Source organism: Mizuhopecten yessoensis, unplaced genomic scaffold (genome assembly GCF_002113885.1).
Source record: "Mizuhopecten yessoensis strain PY_sf001 unplaced genomic scaffold, ASM211388v2 scaffold11133, whole genome shotgun sequence".
Classification (NCBI taxonomy): domain Eukaryota; kingdom Metazoa; phylum Mollusca; class Bivalvia; order Pectinida; family Pectinidae; genus Mizuhopecten; species Mizuhopecten yessoensis.
The window spans coordinates 158,300-183,189 of NW_018408896.1; the positions used below are offsets into that span (position 1 = coordinate 158,300).

Sequence of the window (24,890 nt, forward strand, 5' to 3'; positions counted from 1 at the left end):
TTGACATGGGATTGGAGTTCACCTTCTAGGTCATTAATAAATATTAAAAATAAATAAAGCCCGAGAACCGAGCCTTGGGGTACACCAGCTTTTAATGTTTGTAAATTTGACTTGTAGCCATCTACTAATACCCTTTGTTGTCTATCAGTAAAATATAACATAGCACCCATCGTGTTGTCTCATTCTAAATATAGGGATGTGTATATATCACAAGCAATCCGAGAAACCATGAAAGCGTTTTGTAAACGTGCATCGAAGGCTCCTGTATAAGTACTGTCACTCAGTAGTCCATTATTAACAAAGTACGGAGTACCAAATCAATTTTCTCATCTAGACTCTATGAACTGTAAAGACTAAATATGGTGAGAGTGATTAAAGGATATCTAACGGTCACAATGTCTTTATTATCAAATAATTGATGTCGTCAGCCTTTCTCTCCTTCCTTGTGTAAATGCTAACTCAGATCTAGTAGACGTGGGGTGCAGTATTATAACCCTGACTTTTAAACTATTTACGATACAGCCATCAGTTCAAACATAATAAAATAGATAACTAAGTAAAGAATAGTTTCGCAACTGTTTCCTTTCATGATAAACAATACAACTTAAATGTTATCCGTTGCTGACAAAAATGCAAACTTGTAATGTGAAGAGGACATGCGTGATTCATATACCAACTTATACAACAATTACGTTAAGTAAATATTGTGATGCTTCAATTATATGTATATTTCTTCACCATAAAGGAACGTAAACTGCATTTTACAATTATATAGTTTTATATTATTAATAATATAACCTTTACAAACAGAAATAGTTTACCTGAGATGTCACCAATCTTATACACGACAGGAAGATGCCGATTAAATTCGATATGACACTTACAATTATTTGTACAGAAGATCAATCAGACCACGTATTCTTAGGGGCGACATCTTGTTTATTGATCTACATCAACAACCGTCATGGCAGCTATACCGGAACAGACGTTACTCAGTGGGTATAGGGTACCATGTGTTGGTCTGGGCACTTGGAAGGTAAGTTGTCAAAGAAAGCTTAAATTGTTTAAGTAATTAATTATGGTATGATGCATATAGAAATAGAAAGTCAAGATATACGCCAGATACTACGTTTGTGTAACCACCAGATACCCAACAACACTGATACACGTGTGTAATATATATATATAAGTACGTGCGCCAGATGTGTACATATTCAATACCAACGTATTTATCTGGTTGAGATTTTTGATTCAGCTTTTACTCAGACACTTTATCATTATTATTACTATTATTAGCTCAGATGTAATTTTAGAAGGAATAACCAATTTCCTCCACGAACAAAATTATTTGCGAATTTCGACCCCGTACACTTACGTTATACAGTACCGTCCTTAACTTTCTTTGTCTAAAAATCCTTCACAATCAAATCATCTTTGTACTATAAAAGGACAAAGATAGGCAAATTAACTGAATTGATTGTTTGATATATTGGCTAACTGTCCCTTAAATATTATAATACATGTATGTCAATATACATTAAACAATATAATATCGAACATTTATGTATATTAATTAACCTTCCCAACTTTCAGTCAAAGCCTGGAGAAGCAGGGGCAGCTGTGAAGACCGCGATAGGACTTGGATACCGGCATTTTGATTGTGCGCTCATCTATAGAAATGAAAAGGACATCGGACAGGCAATTACAGAAATAATTGATGAAGGAATTGTCAAACGTGAGGACTTGTTCATCACAACAAAGGTATTATAAGAAACCTTATATCGGTCAATTAGGATGCCGACAGTTAATCTCGTTTACATCTCAAATAACAGAAACAATGCCTAAAGTTACATTTGGCCATAACCTTCCATTTATTTTGTGTAGTTGTGTATCAAAATAATATTAATTACAAATAAAATAATTATATCCTATTTACATCTAAAGTCATTGTAGGACGTGCCTCCGTTTGTGCAATGCATGTGTCCATGTGTGTATGTATGCTGGATGCGTTATTTTGTGTATTTACCTCCTTACTTAAGCGCGGATCCGATGCCGACTTCATAGTGTTAACTCCCTGAAATATAGAAGGTATCCAAAACAGGATTCTAACCAGTCCCTTAAATAAATCTGTAAACAACAATATAAATCGGAACAGACCTCTCTTATTTTCCGAATTCTAAAGCAATATCGTGGTGAGTTTTTGCATTCTAGCCTCCCCAATACCATGCAGTTATTGGTTTATATGTAATATTTGAACAGAACATGAACACAAGTTCAATTAAAAACAAGCAGTTCTCTCCAGACTGTTGTATCCATCCAGAACCTTTAACTATTTTTGTTTTTGTTTTAAATTAAGTGTTAAATCACCTAGTTGTTGTTTTAAATGGGATCTGGTGAATGCTAAAGAAGACAATATCACTACGTCTTCATTCATGTTTCAGTGGGTTGTAAATATAAGTCGTACCAGGACCTTGCAGCTGCTTTGCATAGATACAGGATGCTTGCTTTCTACCTACAGTAGAATAGCATTCACCAGTATGCTGCAAACATAATGCTACGGACGATACTCGTTCGACTTCAGTGCTAGCTTAAGACGACTACGAATTCGCTGAACACATTTTAAATCATCCTGATCATTTTTCATTGTAGGCATTCATGGAAAAATCATAACGTTTTTAAACTGGAAAAGTAATGACAACGCTTAACAGTTTGTAAAATCATTAAATATTGTAAAATTTACGTACATATCAGTTTGATTATTTTGTTAAATAGAGGATTTTCAAGGATTCTTGACAAATGCATAGTTAGAATTCAGGAGCGGGATGGATATTTTCATATTTTTCAAAAGTGAAAAACGTGAAAATAATCAACCCATGATTTTTGTTTGTTTGATTGGTCGGTTGAGAAAAATTAAGAAGAGTCATTTATTTCACTGTAGAAATGTACCAAGAAATGCACCTAAAAATTACGAAATTGTTTAAGAAAAACATTGTTTTTTACAAACATAATTTTCAGCTGTGGAACACCCACCACAGCAAGGCCCGAGTGCTGGAGGGGTGTAAGGAGTCCCTGGCAAACCTCGGCCTTGACTACATTGATCTGTACCTCATGCACTGGCCAATTGCTACGAGGGTAAGACTTACGAAGTAATATATTGGTTCCACAAAAAGGTGCATGCATTACGTAATCAATGTACATCAATATACGCTGAATTTTATTCAGGTCCATTAAAGCCATTCATGCATGTCTAATATAGCTAACCATTCATGCATGTCTAATATAGCTAACCATTCATGCATGTCTAATATAACTAATTTGTTTAGAATTATTTGATTTCTGGTAAACTAAGAATAGGTAAGATTTCTTGACCGGTGCGTAAAAGTAAAATGCTGTTATGCGATTTTGTAATAGAAAAATATTTCGTTAATGCAATAAATACACTAACGTCAAACGAAAGTGTTTCTCTCAAGGCAAATACAAAACATCGTTAACATTTATTTTTTCTTCATCGTTACGTTTGATAAACTCATTCACTATCGCCCCGTACTTGCAGTGGTCTAACTTTACATGTTGATATTATTTCTGTGTCATCTTAAATCAATGCTGGCGATTACTTGATACTTTTGACTTTCTACTGAATATATCATTCGATATAATGATCAATTGCATTGCACCCTTTTGCAATAGTGTACGCTTATCACTGTCCATGCTGTTTGTTTCATTCACATAAGAATGATATACAAAGCTTTTATACAGTTGTGCCATATTGTTTGAACTATTCCTAGAATTATTATTAACACTATTAAAAGTCGTTTAGCAATTGTTCAGTTCTAAAATGTTGGTAGTAAAGCATTTTCAAACCTAACATGTTGTCTGCTCGCTAGTTACAATTCGGAAAAACAACCTTGCATCGCTCTCAGTCCAACAGAAGCTCATTTTAGAATTTCACTATATTATTCAATTATTTTCAGGATATTGATGGATTATACCCAAAAACACCTGATGGCAAGATTGATGTTGTCGATATAGACTTCATAGAAACGTGGACAGTAAGAACATCTAAATGTTATATGTCATATATACAAACTTACACGATACGACAAGTTCGTGCCATTTGCATTGACATTACTTGGCAGCTTTTATGATTTAATTTTAATTGATCAAAATCCTTACTTAATGCTGAGATTTAATATTATTTTCAATAAGCAAACTAAAAATTTGAAAAACTTTTAAATGTGAATCTGACATCATTTGGAAGAAATATGTAGCCTAAATCAAAATAGTGTTTGCTCTATATTGTCAATGCTCTCCTTTCGTAACAGGCCATGCAGACTTTGGTTGACCAGGGTATGTGTAGATCTATAGGTGTATCCAATTTCAATTCTAAGCAAATCCAGAGGATTATAGATATTGGTTTTAAACATCCACTGACTTGTAACCAGGTATGTATGAAAACATGTTTATTGAAATAATAAATTTAAATAAGTTTTCTCCGGCTTTATAAACAGTGGTTATAAATACGACAAATATACAATTGTATTAGCCTGCATGACTAATATTTCTATATAATGATTCAGCGACTATTACGACTTCAATTTCAGATCGAAATATCTCCATATTATTCCAACGAAAGGTTGATACAGTTCTGTCAATCCAAAGGAATTGTCGTAGTGGCGTATTCTCCTTTGGGGTCTCCTCAGCGGCCATGGTAAGTTTCAAGGTTGGCAATTTATTTTTAAGCAATACGTAATTGATGTGTATATAACGTGTACAATATGCTTTTATAAAATCAGTAATAGCTCATAATTATTATATATGAAATACTTCTTGTCATAATCCTGGTATTGATATATAAATGATAAATTTATATTTCATTCGTACTTTCAGAATAAAGTTCACGAAACGTTATTTGTTTAAATATATGTATATCCGAGACATTGTTGTACTGTTCCTCTTAGACAATGATAAACATAGTTTCTTGTTTAACGATTAGGGCGAAACCCGACGATCCTAAGTTACTAGAAGAACCAGAGATAGTAAAGACAGCAGCTCAATACAACAAGTCACCTGCTCAGGTATGTATAAGATGATGGCTTTACATGTATTTAGACAGTAACGAATTTCCTCATACGGACTAAAATATGTACACTTTTTTTATATATATATATACATTTAATAACCCAGGCATGCATACATCATTCGTGGGTTGTCTGGGGATGGGCTGCCCCAGCTACAACCCACAATACATGAAACACTCTCTTTTTTCTTTCTTCACAAAACAACACTTGTTCATTTCTTTCGCTTTCACTTTTTCACACTCTCATACTGTAATTTCTTCTTTTTTATCTCACCTTGTTACACTCTCGTACAAACCGTCCTCACACGGAGGTAACAAAAAACAATTAACACGGAAAAATATGTACACTTAACATTAAGCTGTTTTTAAGAAGAGACATAAACGGGTAGAAAATTGTTTTGGTATTGACTCTTTATTGTTGTGCTGTATATCGCTGTTATAGGTCAATGGTTGAAGTTTCAAACAGTGGCAAATGTTCAGTACTCTCAAATGAAGTTTTATGCGACATTGACCGCCACTGTTATCTCTTTTGAACAGTGGCATGGTTCATAATATAGACTTTACAGATAATTTCATTTGAAAATACCAGTCCTTCTCTAAACATGTTAATTGATAATTAAAGGGTTTCACGCACCTGCCCCTCTACTTCTCCAACCTTTTGGCCCCTACATATACCATACGAAACAGCTGTATGATGCAGTAGCATTTTATTTATTTTTTGCATACTGTATCTTGTACAAAAAATGTAAGGTGCAATCACTTAAAATAATGTATAAAGGAGGTAAAATTAACTGTGAAACATAACATTTCGACATAGTTTTTCATTTCATGTCGACTTCCTTTTGAATCTTTATTTTAAAGTTAACAAGTTTTTCTGATGTTAAGGTTGTACTTCGATGGGGTGTTCAAAGAGGATATATGGTCATACCGAAGAGCGTGTCTGCAGCAAGAATGACACAAAACATTGAAGTAGGTATACATGTATTTCAATATCGGGTATAATGTAAATTTTACATTAATCGACAAAATATAAGCTTCGTATATAAACAATATCTTCATAAACATTGATCATACATCTTACTTATAAATGTTTTCAGTAGCATTATCTTATTAACTTTTAGTATTATCGAAAGTACTATATATTACGTACATGTTATACATGTAGGTTCAATATTTCGTTATTTATTCAGACACGAATCTAGAGGCAATAGTATATTTAATATTTCATTAACTCATTCATTTAATCGAATTTTAGCACAAAACTCAGACCGAAAATGTAAATAACAAGAATTGATTAAGATCAAAACACGGGATTTCCAACAGGAAAATGATCAAAGATATGTTCTCGGACTGACGATCGCTTCCCTTCGCTTCCCTTCTTTGACAAAACTTACCATAGGGTCAAGTTATTTCTGAACAGTCAGCATTGATAGAAAGCTGTTTAGTGTTTCTTTCGTCCGTCCCCCTTACCTTTGTGGGAACCTTATTACCTTTGTGGGGAAGTTATTTACTTGAGGTAGCTGTGAATGACAGCTCTGTTATTTGGACCCAGCGACACCAAATCCCAGTACACACAGTGATAGTCCTGGGGCAATGGTGAATGACAGCTCTGTTATTTGGACACCAAACAACAGTAGGTATGATGATAGGTACACAGACAATGGTGATTGACAGCTCTGTTAATTGGACCGAGCAACACCTAAGTCCAGGACGGACAATGTCTCATAATATTGTAGACAATTTGGTAAAAGAGGTTGAGTTATTTCCCTTTGTACAGTTTGACGAAAGTATTTCGACCATTCTTTAAGAAATAATCTGTCCTTTTATCTATTTATGTGCACTATGATGCTTTGACATTGAAACTTTAAAAATATCCTCATAAGAATGCACTCTTAAAAATATGGTGTAAAAAAAAAATGAAAAAATTTGAAAATTTAAGTTTTTGATAATTTGACCCCTGTGACCTTGAATGATGGTCAAGGTCAACGATATCCGAAAAATATTGTAGTCAATGATACATGCTATGTATGTGCCAAATATCAACTCTCTAGGCCTTAAGAATACGGAGAAGAGATTTAAGTGGGGTTTTTTTTAATATGAATTTTGGCGGGAAAATGAACATTTTTCAAAGTCGCATATCTTCGTTATTTTTTATGCTATGACTTTGAAACGTTCAACATACCATCCTTAGATCGTACTCTTTTAGTTATGAAAAAAAATACTATTTTTGAGATTTTCATTTTTGACCTATATATGACCCCATATCGAGGCCTTGAACTTGACATATTCTCTGATAACATGTCACGGTAAAAAGTTAGCCCCGACCAAGCATAATTTAATAGATTTTTTTCTAACTAAAAGGTGCGCGAAAAAAAGATACCTGTAACTGAGCAAGATAGGGTTATCGCAGTCCCAGGCTAAGAATATGTAACATTCCAACCTCGGCTTGCGTCTCGGTTGGGATTATGTTACAGAGTCTTAGCCCTCGACTGCGACAACCCGATTTCGCTCAGTTACAAGTAAAATATTTTATTAATCTCTTTTCAGATATAATTGTAACAAGAGAGGGCTAAGGTGTAAGAGGTAGCCGCGCTTCTTAGTTTGATAGGATGTCAGGGGTTATAGCGACTGATGATAGGAAGTAGTTCAGGGGTCATAGTGACTGGTGCTTAGAGGCCAGCGGTTATAGCGACTGAAGATAGGGAGTAGTTCAGGGGACATAGTGACTGGTGCTTGGAGGTCAGCGGGATTTGAATTTGACATATTCTCGGATAACATGTCATGGAAAAAAGTAAGCCCCGACCAAGATCTACCAGAAGTATGAAGCGGTCAAGCAGTACACCGAAAGCTTTCGAAGTTATGGTCGTTCAAAAAACGTTTTAAAAAACTCTATTTATAGACCTGTGACCTTGACCTTTGACATTATGATCATGAATTTGTTCGCATATCATGTGTTCGTTGTTCTCTAATACATACTGCAATATGAACCTTATATCTTTATTCGTTCATGAGATAGAGTGTCCACAAGATATCTGGAAATAAGAATAAGAAACTTAAAGAAACAGAACAATATCAAAAGGTTTTTCCATCCGAAATGGAAATCCCTAATTATGTGTTTACTATTTTGTTTTTGCGGATGAGTTAATAATAATTCACCATTTCATGAGGTTGCTACACACACAGAAACAGCATTATCAAACTCTGAACCAATACACGTCTAATCTTACTCTTAACCAGTGCTGCTATCAAAGTTAATTATGACTGCCTTGCAAAGGGTAGTAACTCTAGAACGAAACATTTCTTTAATGGCTTTATCTTCTGTACATAAGTGATTATACTCCCAGCTGTGAAGTGGTAATATTATATGCGGAAACATCTGCATTGTTACCCGAGCCCTAACGCCAATTAGAAGAAATTATACATGAAAATAACCAAACAATATCCAAGAGATCCAATCTTCAATAGCAATGCCAGTTAGGCTGCATATTTCAGGTAAATGTAAAAGGTACATATTGAGGCTGTCGAATTTGCTCCAAATCACGGACTTACAAATTCGCGCTATAATGATCCTTGAGTTTAAAGTGTGTAGTTAAGTCACATAATGTTTTACGGTAAGACCTGATATTTTAAAAGACTTTAAAGCTTGTAAAATTAAACTAAACTGTCGCACCTGTATCGTCATACTGACAACAACGACAATATCTATAATACTGAAACCAATTTAGTCTTCTCAACGAAGGAGAGTACGCTTTACTTATTGACATTATGCCAATTTTTAATTACAGCTTTTTGACTTTGAACTGACGGATGATGAAATGAAAGCCATACACGGGATGAATCGGGATGTCCGATGTTGTACGAACTCTGAGTATGACCCTTTTTTTAAACTTAAATCATTTGGTAACAGTTAATATTCACATCCTAGTATAGCATAGAATTATTCACTGATAATACTGTCTTTATGTATAAATCAGTTCTTTTCGATTAATGTCCTATTCTATTTCTGGAGGTTGGTGACTCGCATTTCTTTACCGTGATATTTGCAATATGTCACGGTTTTAGTACTGGATAGCACTTTCACGTTCTTACCGATTGCTTTAATTTTCACGTTAGACTTCATCTGACCATTATCTCATGTTGTCCATGTCTTGTTGATTTCTGTTTCAAGCCTTGATTTAACAAACTATCCATTTGTATTGTTAAGTAATACAAAGTTGGTGTGTTGTCGGAATGTTAATATTAGTCAGGTTTCTGATTTTTCAAATATAAATATAATTTTATTTACAACAATGGTGAATTCCAAAGGGTAGTTCTGCTACTATGTTTTATATATTTTATACTTTTCACGAACTGTACTTTACTTTTGGTTTATTTTCAGTGCCACACATAGTCCTTACTATCCTTTCCATGAGGAGTTTTAAGAATGGACACCAATCATGACATTGAATTGAATGGTTGTTATTTTTGTTTACATTTCTCATATACTTCAATTCATGTTTGTTGATGAATGTTATTTAACATATTAACGATTAATTTATTGATCAGCTTTGTCTATTGGTTTGTTGTAGATACAAAGAAAATGTCAGGAATTACAGAAATCGATATATATATAAATATGTTTCTATTGTGTTACTCTATTTATATATATATTAGAAAAGGCATAGAAGTCAAAACGAAAACACAAAAATATGAACTCAGCGCACGTCAAAACGAAAGAAAACACACGATGCTCCCTCCAATCCACATACCCCTGTTATATTAGACCTGCTGTATCTCATGGTATGTTATTTTAAGAGGCGACTGATGTGTGATCCCCTACTTAATCGGGGTTTTCTTTGGAAGTTTTGCTTTGGCGACAACAAGACACCATACAATGATCTGTTGGCCCCATCGTAACACTTGGGCTATACGTTGTTCTCTTATCACTTCCCTCCTCTTCTTTCTGACGGTGTTCCTTAAGGCACCTGTCTTCACAGAACCATAGCAGTTGCGAGGGCGCTAAACCCAGGCAAACAAAGCAAAATCTACAACCTGCAGTTCCTCAATGAAAGAACCACTACAAATAGCAAAACGAAATATAACATATAGCACACGTGTTGTCTCATTCGAAATGTAGGGATGTATACATGTCACAAACAATCCATGATTTAATGAAAGCGCTTTAATCGTTGGAATTTCTAAGTTTGAAGTGAGATAATAACAGCTGAAGTGTCCTTTCTTCAACGTTTACTGAAGTGCCTCTTGTATTCACGCTGTAACTAAGAACTGTATTGTTCAATATCACATCATAATATTCAGAACAGACTCTGTAGTACCAAATCAATTGCCTCATCTAAACTCTATTTGCTTTGAAGACTATATATGGTTATAATAATTAAACGGAAGTTCTTGGTCAGAAATGTATTATACATAAAATAAGTATATTCTTGTATAAATATTTAATTAGATCGAGTACACGTGGGGTGCAGTATTATTACTCCGACTTATAAACTATTTACGATATGGCCATCTGTCAAAACATCCTTACCTCAATAACCACGTAAAGATAGTTTTGCAAAGGTTTCCTTTCACGATAAATAATTCACATCAATAAACTACTATGTTATATGTGTTGACAAAAGCTGCACGTTTTTTACGTGATAAAGGAAATGCATAATCCAAACAAATTGCTCCTTACTCATAAAAATAACATTTAGCAAATATTATGATACTTCAATTATATGTATCTTCACAAGAAAACAATTCTTTAATTTCATCTTGAAAGTTTTACCTATAAAAACAGAAATACTTTACCTGAATATCACTAATCTAATACACGACACGATGGGGCTGATTAAATTTGAAAGGACACTCAAAATCATGTTAGTACCGAAAGTCAAGTGAGACGACGTATTAGAGGGGGCGAGATCTTGTGAATTATTCTACCACAACCATCGTCATGGCTGCTATACCGGAACAGACGTTACTCAGTGGGTATAAGGTACATGTACCATGCGTTGGTCTGGGCACTTGGAATGTAGGTTGTCTACGGAAGGAATTTAAATGCACTTTCTTTGGATTGACAGTGTATCTTATAGAGTTAGATTTATCTATTATGTCTGTTTACATCTGATCGAATGGACTATGCACTGGCTTGACTTCGGGTCTGAACAGGGTTAGTTCATGGAAATAATCAGCCAAAAGTTGTTATTACATCAGGTTAATCTAAGCCCTCTGATTTAAACTTTATATATATTCATTATATGTCCACACATGTTTCTGTCTAAATTGTTTAAGTAATTGGTATGGGGTTTTTTTTCGCTGATATGATGCATATAGGAACAAAATTATATAAAGATATCCGCTAGATATTACGTGAAAATACTACATACCCGACAACACTGATACAAGTGTGTAATATGAAGGCTAGGAGCGTAAGATTTGCACTGTCATTATTATTCAATTCCAACGTCGTAATCTGGTTGTGTTGTATGATTCAGCTTAAATAATATCGACTTTCCTCTATGGTTTTTTTTTAATACATATGTAATTCTATATATATATGATCGTAAGGAAAGGTACATGTAGATAAAAGCGGTTTTGCTTGAATAATAAATCATCCAAAATTTAAATCACACAAATTTCTTCCTGGAACAAATCTTGTGAAATGACCCCGATCAACTTCAGGCGATATCCAATATCATACTTGACTTTCCTCTTCTTTATTATCCTTCATGATTAAACATTTTTTTTACTGAGAAAGAATAGACATTCTATAGGCAAAGAATAGGCAATTTAAGGTAATAGGATGGTGTCAGCATTTCTCAGTAGAATTTCTTTAAATTTTGTAGTTATATTGCTTTGAAGCAAAGACAATTTTCTGCCACAAAAACATATAGGTTGTCAGAATTTTAAGAATTTTAAATAGAAATTTATGTAAAAAGGAGTGAATTTTGAAGAAAAAAATGAAAGACACAATTTTTTGCAAAATAATGTCAATAAAAATGATACTGACATAGATTAGTATTGCATTAATGTATATCAATTTAATAAATGATGAAAATGTGTAAAATTAATTATCCAAACGATTAAAAATTGACATTTTTTGATAAAACCATATACATATAGTAACTGCATGTAAGAGTTATCTTTCTTGAAAAAACTTCACAGTAGTGAAATAGGTAGCCGGTTTCCTGAAGTATAGAAAAATGGACACATGTGACTCAATGATAAAAACAACTGAATTAATACCTGGATTGCTTTGAAATACTTTAATATTAAACATTAGAATATGCGTAAATTGTGATACTGTCTCCCTACATTGGATTTTCAACTAGGGATGTACTTCCTATATCCGTTTATCAATACATTCCTATGACCTTAACTAAAACGATTGTTTAATATATATGCTAACTGTAACTTTCAGATTATGTTTTATATTTCAATAGACATTGTGCTACATAATCTTGATCATTTTATGTATACTTATTATGCTCTCCAACTTTAAGTCAAAGCCTGGAGAAGTAGGGGCAGCTGTGAGGACCGCGATAGGTCTGGGATACCGGCATTTTGATTGTGCGCTAGCATATGAAAATGAAAAGGAGATAGGGCAGGCAATTAAAGAAGTTATTGGTAACGAAACAGTCAAACGTAAGGATTTGTTTATCACTACAAAGGTATGTTTATCCTCTCTAGAACCGCTCGGTAATCTTTTGTTGATGATATAATTTATCAATATCATAATATGTCAACTTCACTACAATTCCATGTTACAAAAACCTAGCCTTAAGTCAGATTGCATCACTTTCGTTATAATTTTTTCGAGGTTATGTAAATATATAATTTCTGACTTGTATTTCGGGAAATATTTATTTTGTTTTTGTACTTATTTCATTTCAATCATTATATTTGATCAACCCATCACAATCGCCTCTGACTTCGGGGATCTGGATAAAATGTTGACATTACTTCTCTATTAACTTTCAAACAGCGATTACTTAATGCATTTGGGTTTCCTAAATCGTTTAATCACTTGAAATATTGAGTTATCACCTTATATTAAGACGGTCATTTTCATTCACATTAAAATTCAAACTATATGAAATGCTGATCAAGATAATGAAGAATTTTCTCTTTCTTTATTTCAAGTAAAATATGTTAACAATGATAATAGTATGTTAAATAAAGGGTGTCCCTCCCCCACATGTTCCAACATAATTCACATTAAAAAATGGCCCGAGTACTGGAGGGGTGTAAGGAGTCCCTGACTACGTAGACCTTAACCTAATACACTGGCCTATTGCTTTGAAGTTAAGATTTCATGGAACGATACATTGGTTGTAGGATATTCTATCTTTGTATAGGACTATGCGTATGTTCATCGATTTAGTCATTAAAGTTGCATGTAAAATACAGCTATGTGTAACATTTGATATACTATTTCGATTGAACACATAGTTAAACATAAGCTCATGGAACGTTTGTGTAGTATAAAACTGCACAATAAATAAACAAGCAGAAAACTCATTGTCAAAAATTGAAATGTCGGTTCACTGGTTAAAAGTCGAAAGAACAGAAGTGCATCTCATCTCAGTCCAAAAGAGGTACATTCCATAATTTCACCATAATATTCAATAACTTTCAGGGAAATGTTGCATTGTTTCCTACACATCGTGATGGCAAGGCTAATGTTGTCGATATAGACTTCATTGAAACATGGACAGTTAGTATATCCCCTTGTTTTATACCTTTATACAAACAAACTTGGTATGTAAAGCCATACCTCATGAGGATTGATAGATAGATATTTTATTGGAAATCTATTTTCTCATTAATGGAAAACAACATGTACATATATCATACTGTGAAATTTTCTAAAAGGTTTTTATTAAAAAGGTACACACTTTTTAATAGCACAGTTATGTTAATGAGATATGTAACAAGAAAATGCAGAAAAGCTGCTGGACACCAAACCATTTTATGAAAATGACCTCCTGATAGTCCATCAACCACGTGGGAACGGATCCTGCATGCTTGAATCTGTTTCATTTATACAGTTTGTCAAAATTGCAGCGATTTTTGCAAATATTTCTTCTGTCAATATACCTTTTTGACTTTTTTGGATAAATATCAATCATCTTCTAGGTTAAAACGTTAATCGTAGCCCCGCCACTTTGAATAATAGTTATTGCTTCTCTAGACTACTGCAAAGACACGTTTTGCCACAACGCTGGATTTTTTGGTTGTTATCACATATTCGTTTTATACAAGTGAAATAAATATATCGAATTGAACGGGAAAACCATGACATTTTCTATTTCTTACTTTTTTTTTCATTTCACGCTGCGCAAATATTGCTTCACCAGAAAAGCGCGCGAATGTATAACGTAGTTTTTGACGCCAAGTTGTAATGACGTCACGCTTGACAACAGTTCAGGGCACCATTTTGAATGGGTTTTCACTGCAAATTTGCCGTTCGCTCATATTATTTGGTAATATTTCCGGATAGAATGATATTAATTGTGTTGTTATGTAAAAACAATTATGTATGCTGCAAAGGTAGAAAACACAACCACTTATTCTGCCGTCACTTTATCTAAACTTGAAACTGGAAATCTACGCAGAGAATATAATGTACCGTTCAGTTTGGACAATACTAAAAGAGAAGTTTTTACTTTTGAAGATATAATATTTCGTTTATCTTCACTGCATTAAATATATGTTTATTATCAAATGGAAAATTCAAGATATTTGACTACTAAACTGTAATAAATACCGACACCGTGGGATTGATCATCATGTTTTTTGTAGACGGTATGCGGCCTCAATTTCCCAGAAGGCTTTCACGCATTGGGAAGCAATGTACAGAGAGTGTTTTAACATTCATTGTAGAAACACATTGTTCATTAATATGTGTATAATCTTTGAATTTTATATAAATAACCATAACATAAATAAGTGTCATGTAGTGATATTATTAATAAATTGTGCAATAATTAATCTAATCTTACATGTGACATTACAGTGTATTTCTTCTGTAAATTTAAAAATTGTCTGTTATAATATTTACTACTATTACAGTATGTTATTGTTATTTTATATACTTGTGTTTGTCGCAATAATAGCTCTCAGGAGCTAATGTTCCATGTTGATATGTATGCGACTATAAATAAAGCTTCTTGTATCTCGAGTACCAAATCAATTATATCATCTTGACTCTATGATCTGTGAAGACTTAATATGGTGATAATGATTTAAGAATAGCAAGCAGTCAACAATGTCTTTATCATCAAATAATTGATGTAAGCCTTTATCTCCTTGTATAAATACTTAATCGGATCGAGTAGACATGGGGTACAGTACCAGTACCCTGACTAATAAACTATTTACGATAAAGTCACCTGCCGACATATCCTAAACTAAATATAAACGTAAAGAATAGTTTTGCAAAAGGTTTATTTTCACGATATATAATACAAATAAATAAAAAAAACTACTATGCTATCTGTTGTTGTCAAAAGCTGCAAACTTTTAACATGATAAATAAAGGACATGCATGATTCATACAAAACGCTCCTCACTCATATATGAATTACATTTAGTAAATATTGTGATATAATTGTATATACATTTATCTTCACAAGGAAACAATATTAACTGCAATTTAACTATACTATAACTATATCTTGAAAGTATTACACTTAAAAGCAGAAATACTTTACCCGAATATCACCAACGATGACATTGCAAAGCTTGCGCACCTTACTTACACATTACACACCGGTATCCACGTCATATCTGGCGTACATATTGACATAATATTGTTCATATATACATCATATCAGCGAAAATTAAAACGTACCAAATGCTTAAGGGAAGTCTAAATTTGGTATGACACTCGTTATCATTCGTACCGAAGGTCAAGTCAGATCACATATTAGAGGGAGCGAGATCTTGTGAAATATTCTACCACAACCATCGTCATGGCTGCTATACCGGAACAGACGTTACTCAGTGGGTATAAGGTACCATGCGTTGGTCTGGGCACTTGGAAGGTAGGTTGTCAACGGAAGGATTTTTAATGTACGTTTTTTTTTATTGACATGTATTTAAGAGAGTGAGATTTATCTATTATTTCTGCTTACATCTGATCGAATGGACTATGTACCGGCTCGACATCGGGTCTTAACAGGGGTAGTTCATGGAAATAATCAATTTTACAAGTTGCTATTACATCAATTAAATCTCAGCCATCTCACTTAAACTTTATATCTGTCTAAATTGTTTAAGTATTTGGTATGTTTTTTGTTTTCGCTGATATGATGTATATAGGAACAATATTATGTCAATATGCACACTAGATATTACGTGTAACCACTAGATACCAGTGTGCAATGTGTAAGTAAGGCGCGCAAGCTTTGCAATATCATTATTATTCAATACCAACCTCTTGCTCTGGTTGTGTTGTATGATTCAGCTTAACTTATAGCCACTTTACTCTATTATTTTTTTAATACAGATGTAATACTATAGAGATTCGCATATGATATACAATAACAGTTGTGTGTTAGGCTTGGTAGATAATAACGCTGTTGCTTGAATATTAAATCATCCGAAATTAAAATCAAACAAATTCCTACCAGGAACAAAACTTTTTAGGCCTTGTACTTAATACTTTATGGGCGGGTTGGTCGAGTGATGAACACTCCGGCCTTCTACGCAGGCGGCCGGATTTCGATCCCCGAAGTCGTCGTGCGCATGTATATTCGGAGAAAGTGTTTTTCTCCTGTCCACATAACTTAAACAATTGCGGTATCTCTGCTGTAGCATTCAAGTGAGGTGGAACTATAAATAATGACGTTGATAGCACGGCCCCCTACAAACAGAACACATTACTCTAGCACACACGCAGGCATACACACAAAGGGATATATTAGCCAGGTGGCATAGGACTAGGCAACTCCTGCGGATTTCTCAACATTTTATAGATTAATGTATTTGCTAATTGTATAAATTGTATATCTATGTACTGTAAAGCGCTTTAGAGTGGCTTATGTTAGCTAGATAGGGCGCTTTATCGAATGTTTTATATTATTATTATTATACAATACCGTACTTGAGTTTCTTCTTCTAAATAATCCTTCAAGATAAAATCATCTTTTTTTCTGTGTATATAGAATATCATAATACATGTTTGTCAATAATCATTGTACCATATAATCTCGAACATCCTAACTAACATCCCAACTTTCAGTCAAAGCCTGGAGAAGTAGGGGCAGCTGTGACGACCGCGATAGGTCTGGGATACCGCCATTTTGATTGTGCGCTTATCTATGGAAATGAAAAGGAGATCGGAGAGGCAATTAAAGAAGCTATTGGTAACGGAACAGTCAAACGTGAGGATTTGTTCATCACTACGAAGGTATGTTAATCCTCTCTAAAACCGCCCGGTTAACCTCTATTGATAATAGGATCAATATCACAGGATGTCGACTTTAAACTCTACTACATTTTCAGATTTCATCACCATTTTCGTTTTAATCATTTCAAAGTTATGTCAAGAAATCTTTTCTGTATTGTACTTCGTGTAACATTTTTCTGCTGGTTTCGTATGAATTTAATTTCAAACATTATATTTGATCAACACTCCACAAAATAGGATGGTGTCCAAGCTCTATAAGTATATTCTGTTTTTCTTTCTTTGTTTTTATAAAATCTGTTAACGGTGATAATGACATTTCCAATAAGGGGTTCCCCTTTCCCCCACAATAAAAAATAAAACACGATTTTCAGCTTTGGAACACCTACCACAGCAAGGCCCGAGTACTGGAGGGGTGTAAGGAGTCCCTGACAAACCTCGGTCTGGATTACATTGATATGTACCTCATACACTGGCCAGTTGCTACGAGGGTAAGACTTAACGAGTTACCCAAATGAAGCGGTACATTTGTTGCACACTGTTCTTTATCTTGGTAATTATCGATTTAAAAGGGCATCATCTTTTAATACAGTTATGTGTAACAGCTGATATACTGTATTGATTAAACCCGTAGTTAAATATAAGCACAGTGTACGTTTCTTGTAGTATTTATTTATCCATAAATTCTTAAATAAACAAGCAGAACGCACATTTTCAAAACTGAACAGTCGAAAACGCGAGCTTACGTCTTATTTCAGCCACAAATAAACCAATTTCATCATAACATTTAAAATCTTTCAGGAAAATGTTGCATTGTTTCCTAAAAGTCCTGATGGCAAGGCTGATGTTGTCGACATAGACTTCATTGAAACATGGACGGTAAGTATATATCCTTGTTTTATTATGCATTTCTACAAACAAACTCGCATGTAAATACCGAATTAGGAATGGTAGTAGATATATTTTGGAAATCTATTTTCACGTTAATTTAAGACAACATGTATACACATGTTACCTAGGCAATTTTTCTTAGGGTTTTTAATTACGTTGATTCCGTGGGTCATTTTCTTTTACGAATCCTTAGGTTCACAGTGGAATAACAAGTCTGATATAAAGCAGCTAACTGTTTGAGTGGGTGCTCGTAATCCACGAATTCATGCACCCACAAAAGTGTGTTTTGTCGGGAAACCACCAAAGTTTGGTCACACGTAAATATCTAATATCATAGTATTTTACTGTCAAGTTATTGAATGTGAGTTTACAACATCTGTGAAAATTGATAATACAACCTCGTAACACAGACTGTTTGCATAGTAGTAACGTTATCAAATAATTGGAAAACGTAGATAAAGAAGATAATATTACGAAAGGGGAACAACGGGGAACAAAGTTGTTAGACAAGTTGGCATAGCAAATAAACGGGGTGGCAAATGTACACATTTCAGTAATTACCTTTCTTTTGCTGGGAAATAAATACAGTTAATAACGAAAAACCTTTGCGTTTGGAAGAACTCTGCATAATCATGGTTATTTCCTTTTGACTTGCTGAAAAGGTAAACACTTTTTAAATGCATAGTTATGCTTATTTTTTCAAACAAACACGAAAAGAATTTTTTTTTAGAATAAAATATAACCTGCAAAGACTATCAAGAGAAAATAACCATTAAACTAAGTTTTCTGCTTTATGTCATAACTCCCTTTCAAACAGGCCATGCAGGATTTGGTAGACGAGGGTATGTGTAGATCCATAGGTGTGTCTAACTTCAATTCTAAACAGATCCAGAGGATTTTAGATCTTGGTTTGAAACATCCACTGTCATGTAACCAGGTACGTATAATAAACTGTGTTAAGGTAAGATATTGAAATGTTCTTTGCAAAACAGTGAATTAAAAATAATGATACAAACACCGTATATAACAACAACCTTCTTTACGAATGAAAGTAAACCAATAATGCATAAGTTTGAATTTACTGTTTACGTTATGACATTTTTTTGATATTAACATTTCCTGAATTTCAGATTGAAATATCTCCCTATAATTCCAACGAAAGGTTGCTACAGTTCTGTAAATCCAAAGGAATTGTCGTAGTGGCTTATTCTCCCCTTGGATCTGCTGATCGACCTTGGTAAGTTGAAGAATTGGCAATTTCATCCTTAGCAGTATTTATTTTGAGGTTCAATACGTAATGAATACAATATGATTTTATTTCAGTTGAAAATTGTTGCTAAAAATTAGTTGCTTAATGCAAAATTGGATTGATGAAACAATGGCAAATTCATAATCATCCATTCGTTCTTTCAAAATGAAGTTTTCGAAATGTTCTTTGTCAAATTATTTTTCAACTGTGACATTGGTTCATTCCTTTTTCTTTGACACTTTTATATATGTTCTTTCGACGATAAGGGCCAAACCCGACGATCCAAAGTTGCTAGAAGAGCCGAAAATAGTAAAGATAGCTGCTCAATACAACAAGTCACCTGGTCAAGTAAGTATGATTTTAAAAATTCCCCTTCTCAAGTTATGACTTTTGTCTTACTAAACTATTTACTGTTCAGTTAGGGTAACGGGTACAAACAATTTAAATCATAATATTACCACTGTCCAATAAGAATGTGTTTAAGTCCTTTTCAAAAGAAGTATTTCATAAAGAGCACAATCCTCGATGCATTTGACAGAATTATTGTTGCTGGACTTTGAATGTTTGAAAATAGACATTTTAATTACCCATAGCCAGAAAAAAAATCGGTAATGTCATTTTCTATAGATAACTAAAAAAGAAGGAAAACGGAATACAACTTTTCTTTGCAATATAAGTGATGCAGTGGTACATTTGCAATTAACAGATCAACAAAGCGTCATGTTACTTTATTACTTTTAGTTAAACACTTTTTTGCTTTAAACTAAGGTTCTACTTCGATGGGGTATACAAAGAGGATACATCATCATACCGAAGAGTGTGTCTGCAACCAGACAGAAACAAAACTTTGAAGTAGGTGTACATTGTATAGCATTGCTAATAGTTTGTTTAATTTACCTGTAACTTTATACATATAAGGGATAATACTAGATATGGTAGAAAAACAGCTCTGAAGTAGGAATTTTCTAGACGATCATAACTGCTTCAGTGGTATCCTGTAACTAAACGCGAATAAAAAAAGGAATGGATTTCAAAAAAATACATATGATCAAACAGACAGAATCACATAAAACATATGAGATCAACAATAATACTGTTAATTAAGTTGTTTTATATTCCATTGATGTCTGTAGCTAAACAAAATATCAGGAGTAGAAGGCACTTTTTCAAATTGTCACCAAACAAGCTATTTACAATTTCATTCTAAGTTTATTGAATGTGAAGAGTAGAATCAAGTCAAGTCACGAGTAGCATCATACTGACGATATGAAAAACACATACAATAATGTGTCGGTTCATCTTATAAATGCCTTTTACAGGCGTTTGATCTTGAATGATAATGAGAAATAAGAAATCTTCGAGCACGATAGAAATTACCGATCAGTCAAAACGAAACAGATTAAGCTATACTTGTCGACATACTTTTGATTTTTAATTACAGGTTTTTGACTTCACCCTGAATGATGACGACATGAAAGTCATACACGAGACCAACCGGAACTTTCGTGTTTGCACCTTCAATAATACTGAGTACGATTCATTTATTAAAAGCTTCATCCCGGGATAACACTCCCTTACGTAGCACAGGCATGTGGCGCCTAACAATGTCTTCTTACATTGTTTATGGTGTCAGTATATGCATTAACTTTCATTTCTCTTGTATATTTACTAACATTTCCTCTTATAGTTGTAATACATTATATGCTAAGGTTTTAATTCTGGACAGCACTATTGCATTTTGAGAAGAACATATATATAGAATATTTAAACCTTATTTTTTATTGAACCATCATCTCATTTTGTCCAGTCACCGTTAACCTTACTACCATTCCGCATGTATTTTTCAGGTAATAGACAGTTCAAGACGTTCTTGAAACGAAAAAAAAAATGCTTTGTTTTCTGATTCATTTATTTATTTATGTTTAGAATAAAATAAATTTACAACAATAATGGATTCCTAAAATTAGCTCTGCTATTATATTTTTATTGTTTTACATATACATATACATTGTATAATAAGATGCCGGGACAAGAAACCATTTTAAAGAACACATAAGATATTCAATATATTTAAATGGTAGATATTAACTCTGAGACAGGGGATAGTAATGTTTCTCTGTACTTGCAATAAAATATTTCAGTTTATCTAAATTGTCAAAATATTGAGAAATAGTGTTCTCCCAAAGTGTGACATACCTAAAATCATACCGTTCGTGAACCACTAAGAGATTTTGTAAACTTTTATATAACAAAGTGTCCGATCTATCGTCAGGCTATACATAAATTTTACTTCAAGATTTTGTTTCATTATTTTCAGAGCCACTCACAGCCCCTACTATCCTTTCCACGAAGAATTTTAGGAATGGACAACAATCAGGAAAACATACGTTTTGTTCGACGAACGATGGTGATTCCCGTACACATTTCATTATGCTTTTATTCATATTCATAAGAATGTGATTTTACATAAAATTCCTATTTAACTCTTTTAAAATAAAGGTATGCTGCATCTTATCTAGCCTTTTGTATTATCGATCAGCTGTGCTGATGTATTGGTCATTTATCTGTTACTCATCAAATCAAAGTGTGTTACTACATGTTTATCATAGCAATATTAATTGGAAAATGCACTGCGTTGTGATTTTATAAGGAATCAAAGACGACAAGAGACGGCAACAGGAGCTCAGAACAATTCAAAACGAAAAGAAAGACATAATGTTCTTTCCAGCACCCAGAACCTCAATCAAACAACAGAAGCAACATATTTAGGAGTCTAAATCTAGGGAAGTATGTATGTCGCCAACAATTCAAAACAAATTGAACGCAGTTTTAATCAGTGCAGGTTCTAATTTGACATGCTAACGTTTAATGTCTTTAGCACATATTGAAGTTACTCTGGTATAGACATCGTTATTCAGTAGTTTATCGTGTATTTGGACTGCATTGATACTTGGAATAGACTTAAGAGTATCGACACAATTGCCAGGTTTTACATTTGTAAGCAGTGGAGACGTTATATGATGATAATGATGGTTAATGGAAAGCTAATGGTCAAAAGATCTATATATTTAACCTCCAAAACAACACTTAGTAGAAATGTGACACTAATATTATTGCCTACGCATTTATTTAAGTCCAACGCCGTTACTAACACATGAACTGTAACACACATTGTTGAACTGCCATATCGATTATCATGAGTGGTAGAATTGTCCTAACATTAATATCAACAACAACATTATTTATGCTGACGTAGGCGATTTGCTTACACCATGAAATATCTTACTGAATGATTGTGATAATAATTGGGTTTTGAGAACTTTGTCTCACCGATACGGTGTTATTCGTTGACCTTATGAGGGCATTGAATTATTTAACCTGTGTCAACATAAAGTCATAATCCACTATGAGACATTACTGTTAGGAAGCACAATAAGTCTGTTTGGTCAGATCACTTGAAACTTAGGATGTCGTTTTAGCTGGCAATGGCAATGCTAAAGTTCACCTAGCTTAGAGAAGGTCTGTGAACATACGATATTTTAACCACAGATAGATTATACCAGGCCATATCACTTATCGATATTTGAATTGTTGTCACGAAGCAGAATTTTATCATTTATTTGTTTAACTGAAGATAATATTTGAAACATCCGATTTCACTATTCGATATCTCAAAGTTTGTGTTATCTCAAAAATGTGTATCGTATATGACTAACAGTCGATTCGGTTCTGTATTTCTCACTACTAAATTGGCTGACAATAGTTGTTATTGTAATCCCAGTTAATTAAAGTGAATATGGATTTTGTTTTCGGAACATATCAGTGTTATTCAAAGATTGTCAACAAAAAACTGGCTAATAATACTTTTTTGTACAATTAAAAACCATTGATGTTTTTTTCATTATTTCGTTGATAGTCAGATCATCATGTTTTTGGAGACGTCACTAAAACAGCAATTAGATTAGGATATCGGCATTTCGACTGTGCCCTCGTTTCACCAAGACGGCCGGGGCTCGATTCACCGATCGTTCCCGAAATGAATCAATAAACGACAGAATACATTTGATAATATTGTTTTTTCAATGTGATATCGAATTTTAGGGTAGTGATTAATTTTGTGGAAGATAACGTATGTTTCGCACCAAAGCGTATTATACTATCTTGCACAGTATACATGTGTACACAGTACATAATGTGATTTATGTTTAAATTACCTCCCTTGTACCTTGTAAATAGTACCTATGTGATGCGTGCAATACCTGAGTGATACCAGTGAAGCATTTACCGTTTACCTTTTAAGTGTGTCCTCAATGGATACAATAAGTCAAAATTACTATTAGAATAAACAACCTTATATAGATATATCGGTTGTGTTCTTTGAAGATGTTGCAGATGTTGTTTTAAAATTTATAAAATATTACTTTATTTATGGAAATATTGCAACAACACTAAAATGATTAAGGAAGGTGTACGTTCATTTGATTCTTTCAGCATTTAATAACAACATAACTGTATTGACAAGCCATGCAGGATTTGATTGACCAGGGGCAGGGTATGTGTAGATCCAAAAATGTATCCAACTTCAACTTAAAACAGACCCAGAAGATTTCAGATCTTGGTTTGAAACATCCTCTGTCATGTAACCAGGTAATTATATAAAAAAAAAATGTCATTTATGAAATATTGCAAACAAAAGGACCATTCTTGTTGTGATTACCGAACCGGAAACCATAAACGTAAGTTCGCCATTTGATAGCGGAAACAATTACCCTATCAGAACAACATTTAAAACTGTGATTAGCACCTCGTGCTCGTTTCTGTTTCCAAATTGAAATCTCTCCTAACAGTTCCCGTGAAAAGTTGTACCATTTCTGTAAATCCAATAGAATTGTCTTAGCGGCTTTATTTCCCTCTGGAGTCTGGTGACAGACCACGGAGAGTAAATTACACGCATAATGTTACATCTGTTTCTGCTTTGACATATGTAATTGATTGAACTATAGGTGTGATAAATTCCAATAAGCCACAGTCCCTTTTCAGCAAATCGATTATATATATAAACTTTCAAATTTTGATAAATGTGGATGACTTTTTTTTTAATTAAACATAATTTGTCTTTGTTTGTTAATAGGAGGCACGGTAGCCTAGTGTTAGGACGCCGGGCTCGTGACCGAAGGGTTGCGGGTTCGAGTCACGGCACGGCACTGTGTTATATCTTTGAGCAAGATACTTTACTCCGCTTGTTTCAGTCTACCTAGCTGTAAATGAGTACGCGG

The 24,890-nt window shown here is 33.7% G+C and overlaps 2 protein-coding genes across 3 annotated transcripts; both read left to right on the forward strand.

The window, feature by feature from the left end:
- The first annotated feature begins 956 nt into the window (after positions 1–956).
- LOC110466390 (aldose reductase-like) lies at positions 957–9,660 on the forward strand. Its single transcript, XM_021522840.1, has 10 exons — positions 957–1,036; positions 1,594–1,761; positions 3,016–3,132; positions 3,972–4,049; positions 4,323–4,442; positions 4,602–4,708; positions 4,994–5,075; positions 5,963–6,046; positions 8,863–8,945; positions 9,456–9,660. Exons 1-10 carry the CDS (start codon positions 965–967, stop codon positions 9,496–9,498), a joined length of 954 nt encoding a protein of 317 aa, XP_021378515.1. The 5' UTR covers positions 957–964; the 3' UTR covers positions 9,499–9,660.
- Positions 9,661–15,975: 6,315 nt separating this feature from the next.
- Positions 15,976–23,389, forward strand: LOC110466388 (aldose reductase-like). Of its 2 annotated transcripts, XM_021522838.1 has the most exons (10): positions 15,976–16,110; positions 17,310–17,477; positions 17,849–17,965; positions 18,276–18,353; positions 19,183–19,302; positions 19,496–19,602; positions 19,881–19,962; positions 20,383–20,466; positions 21,056–21,144; positions 21,932–22,071. In XM_021522838.1, the coding sequence occupies exons 1-10, from the start codon at positions 16,039–16,041 to the stop codon at positions 21,972–21,974; spliced, it is 960 nt and encodes a 319-aa protein (XP_021378513.1). In that variant the 5' UTR covers positions 15,976–16,038; the 3' UTR covers positions 21,975–22,071. The 2 variants fall into 2 exon arrangements, with proteins under 2 accessions (XP_021378513.1, XP_021378512.1); XM_021522837.1 differs by lacking the exon at positions 21,056–21,144 and having other exon boundaries at positions 21,932–23,389.
- The last annotated feature ends 1,501 nt before the right edge of the window (positions 23,390–24,890 follow it).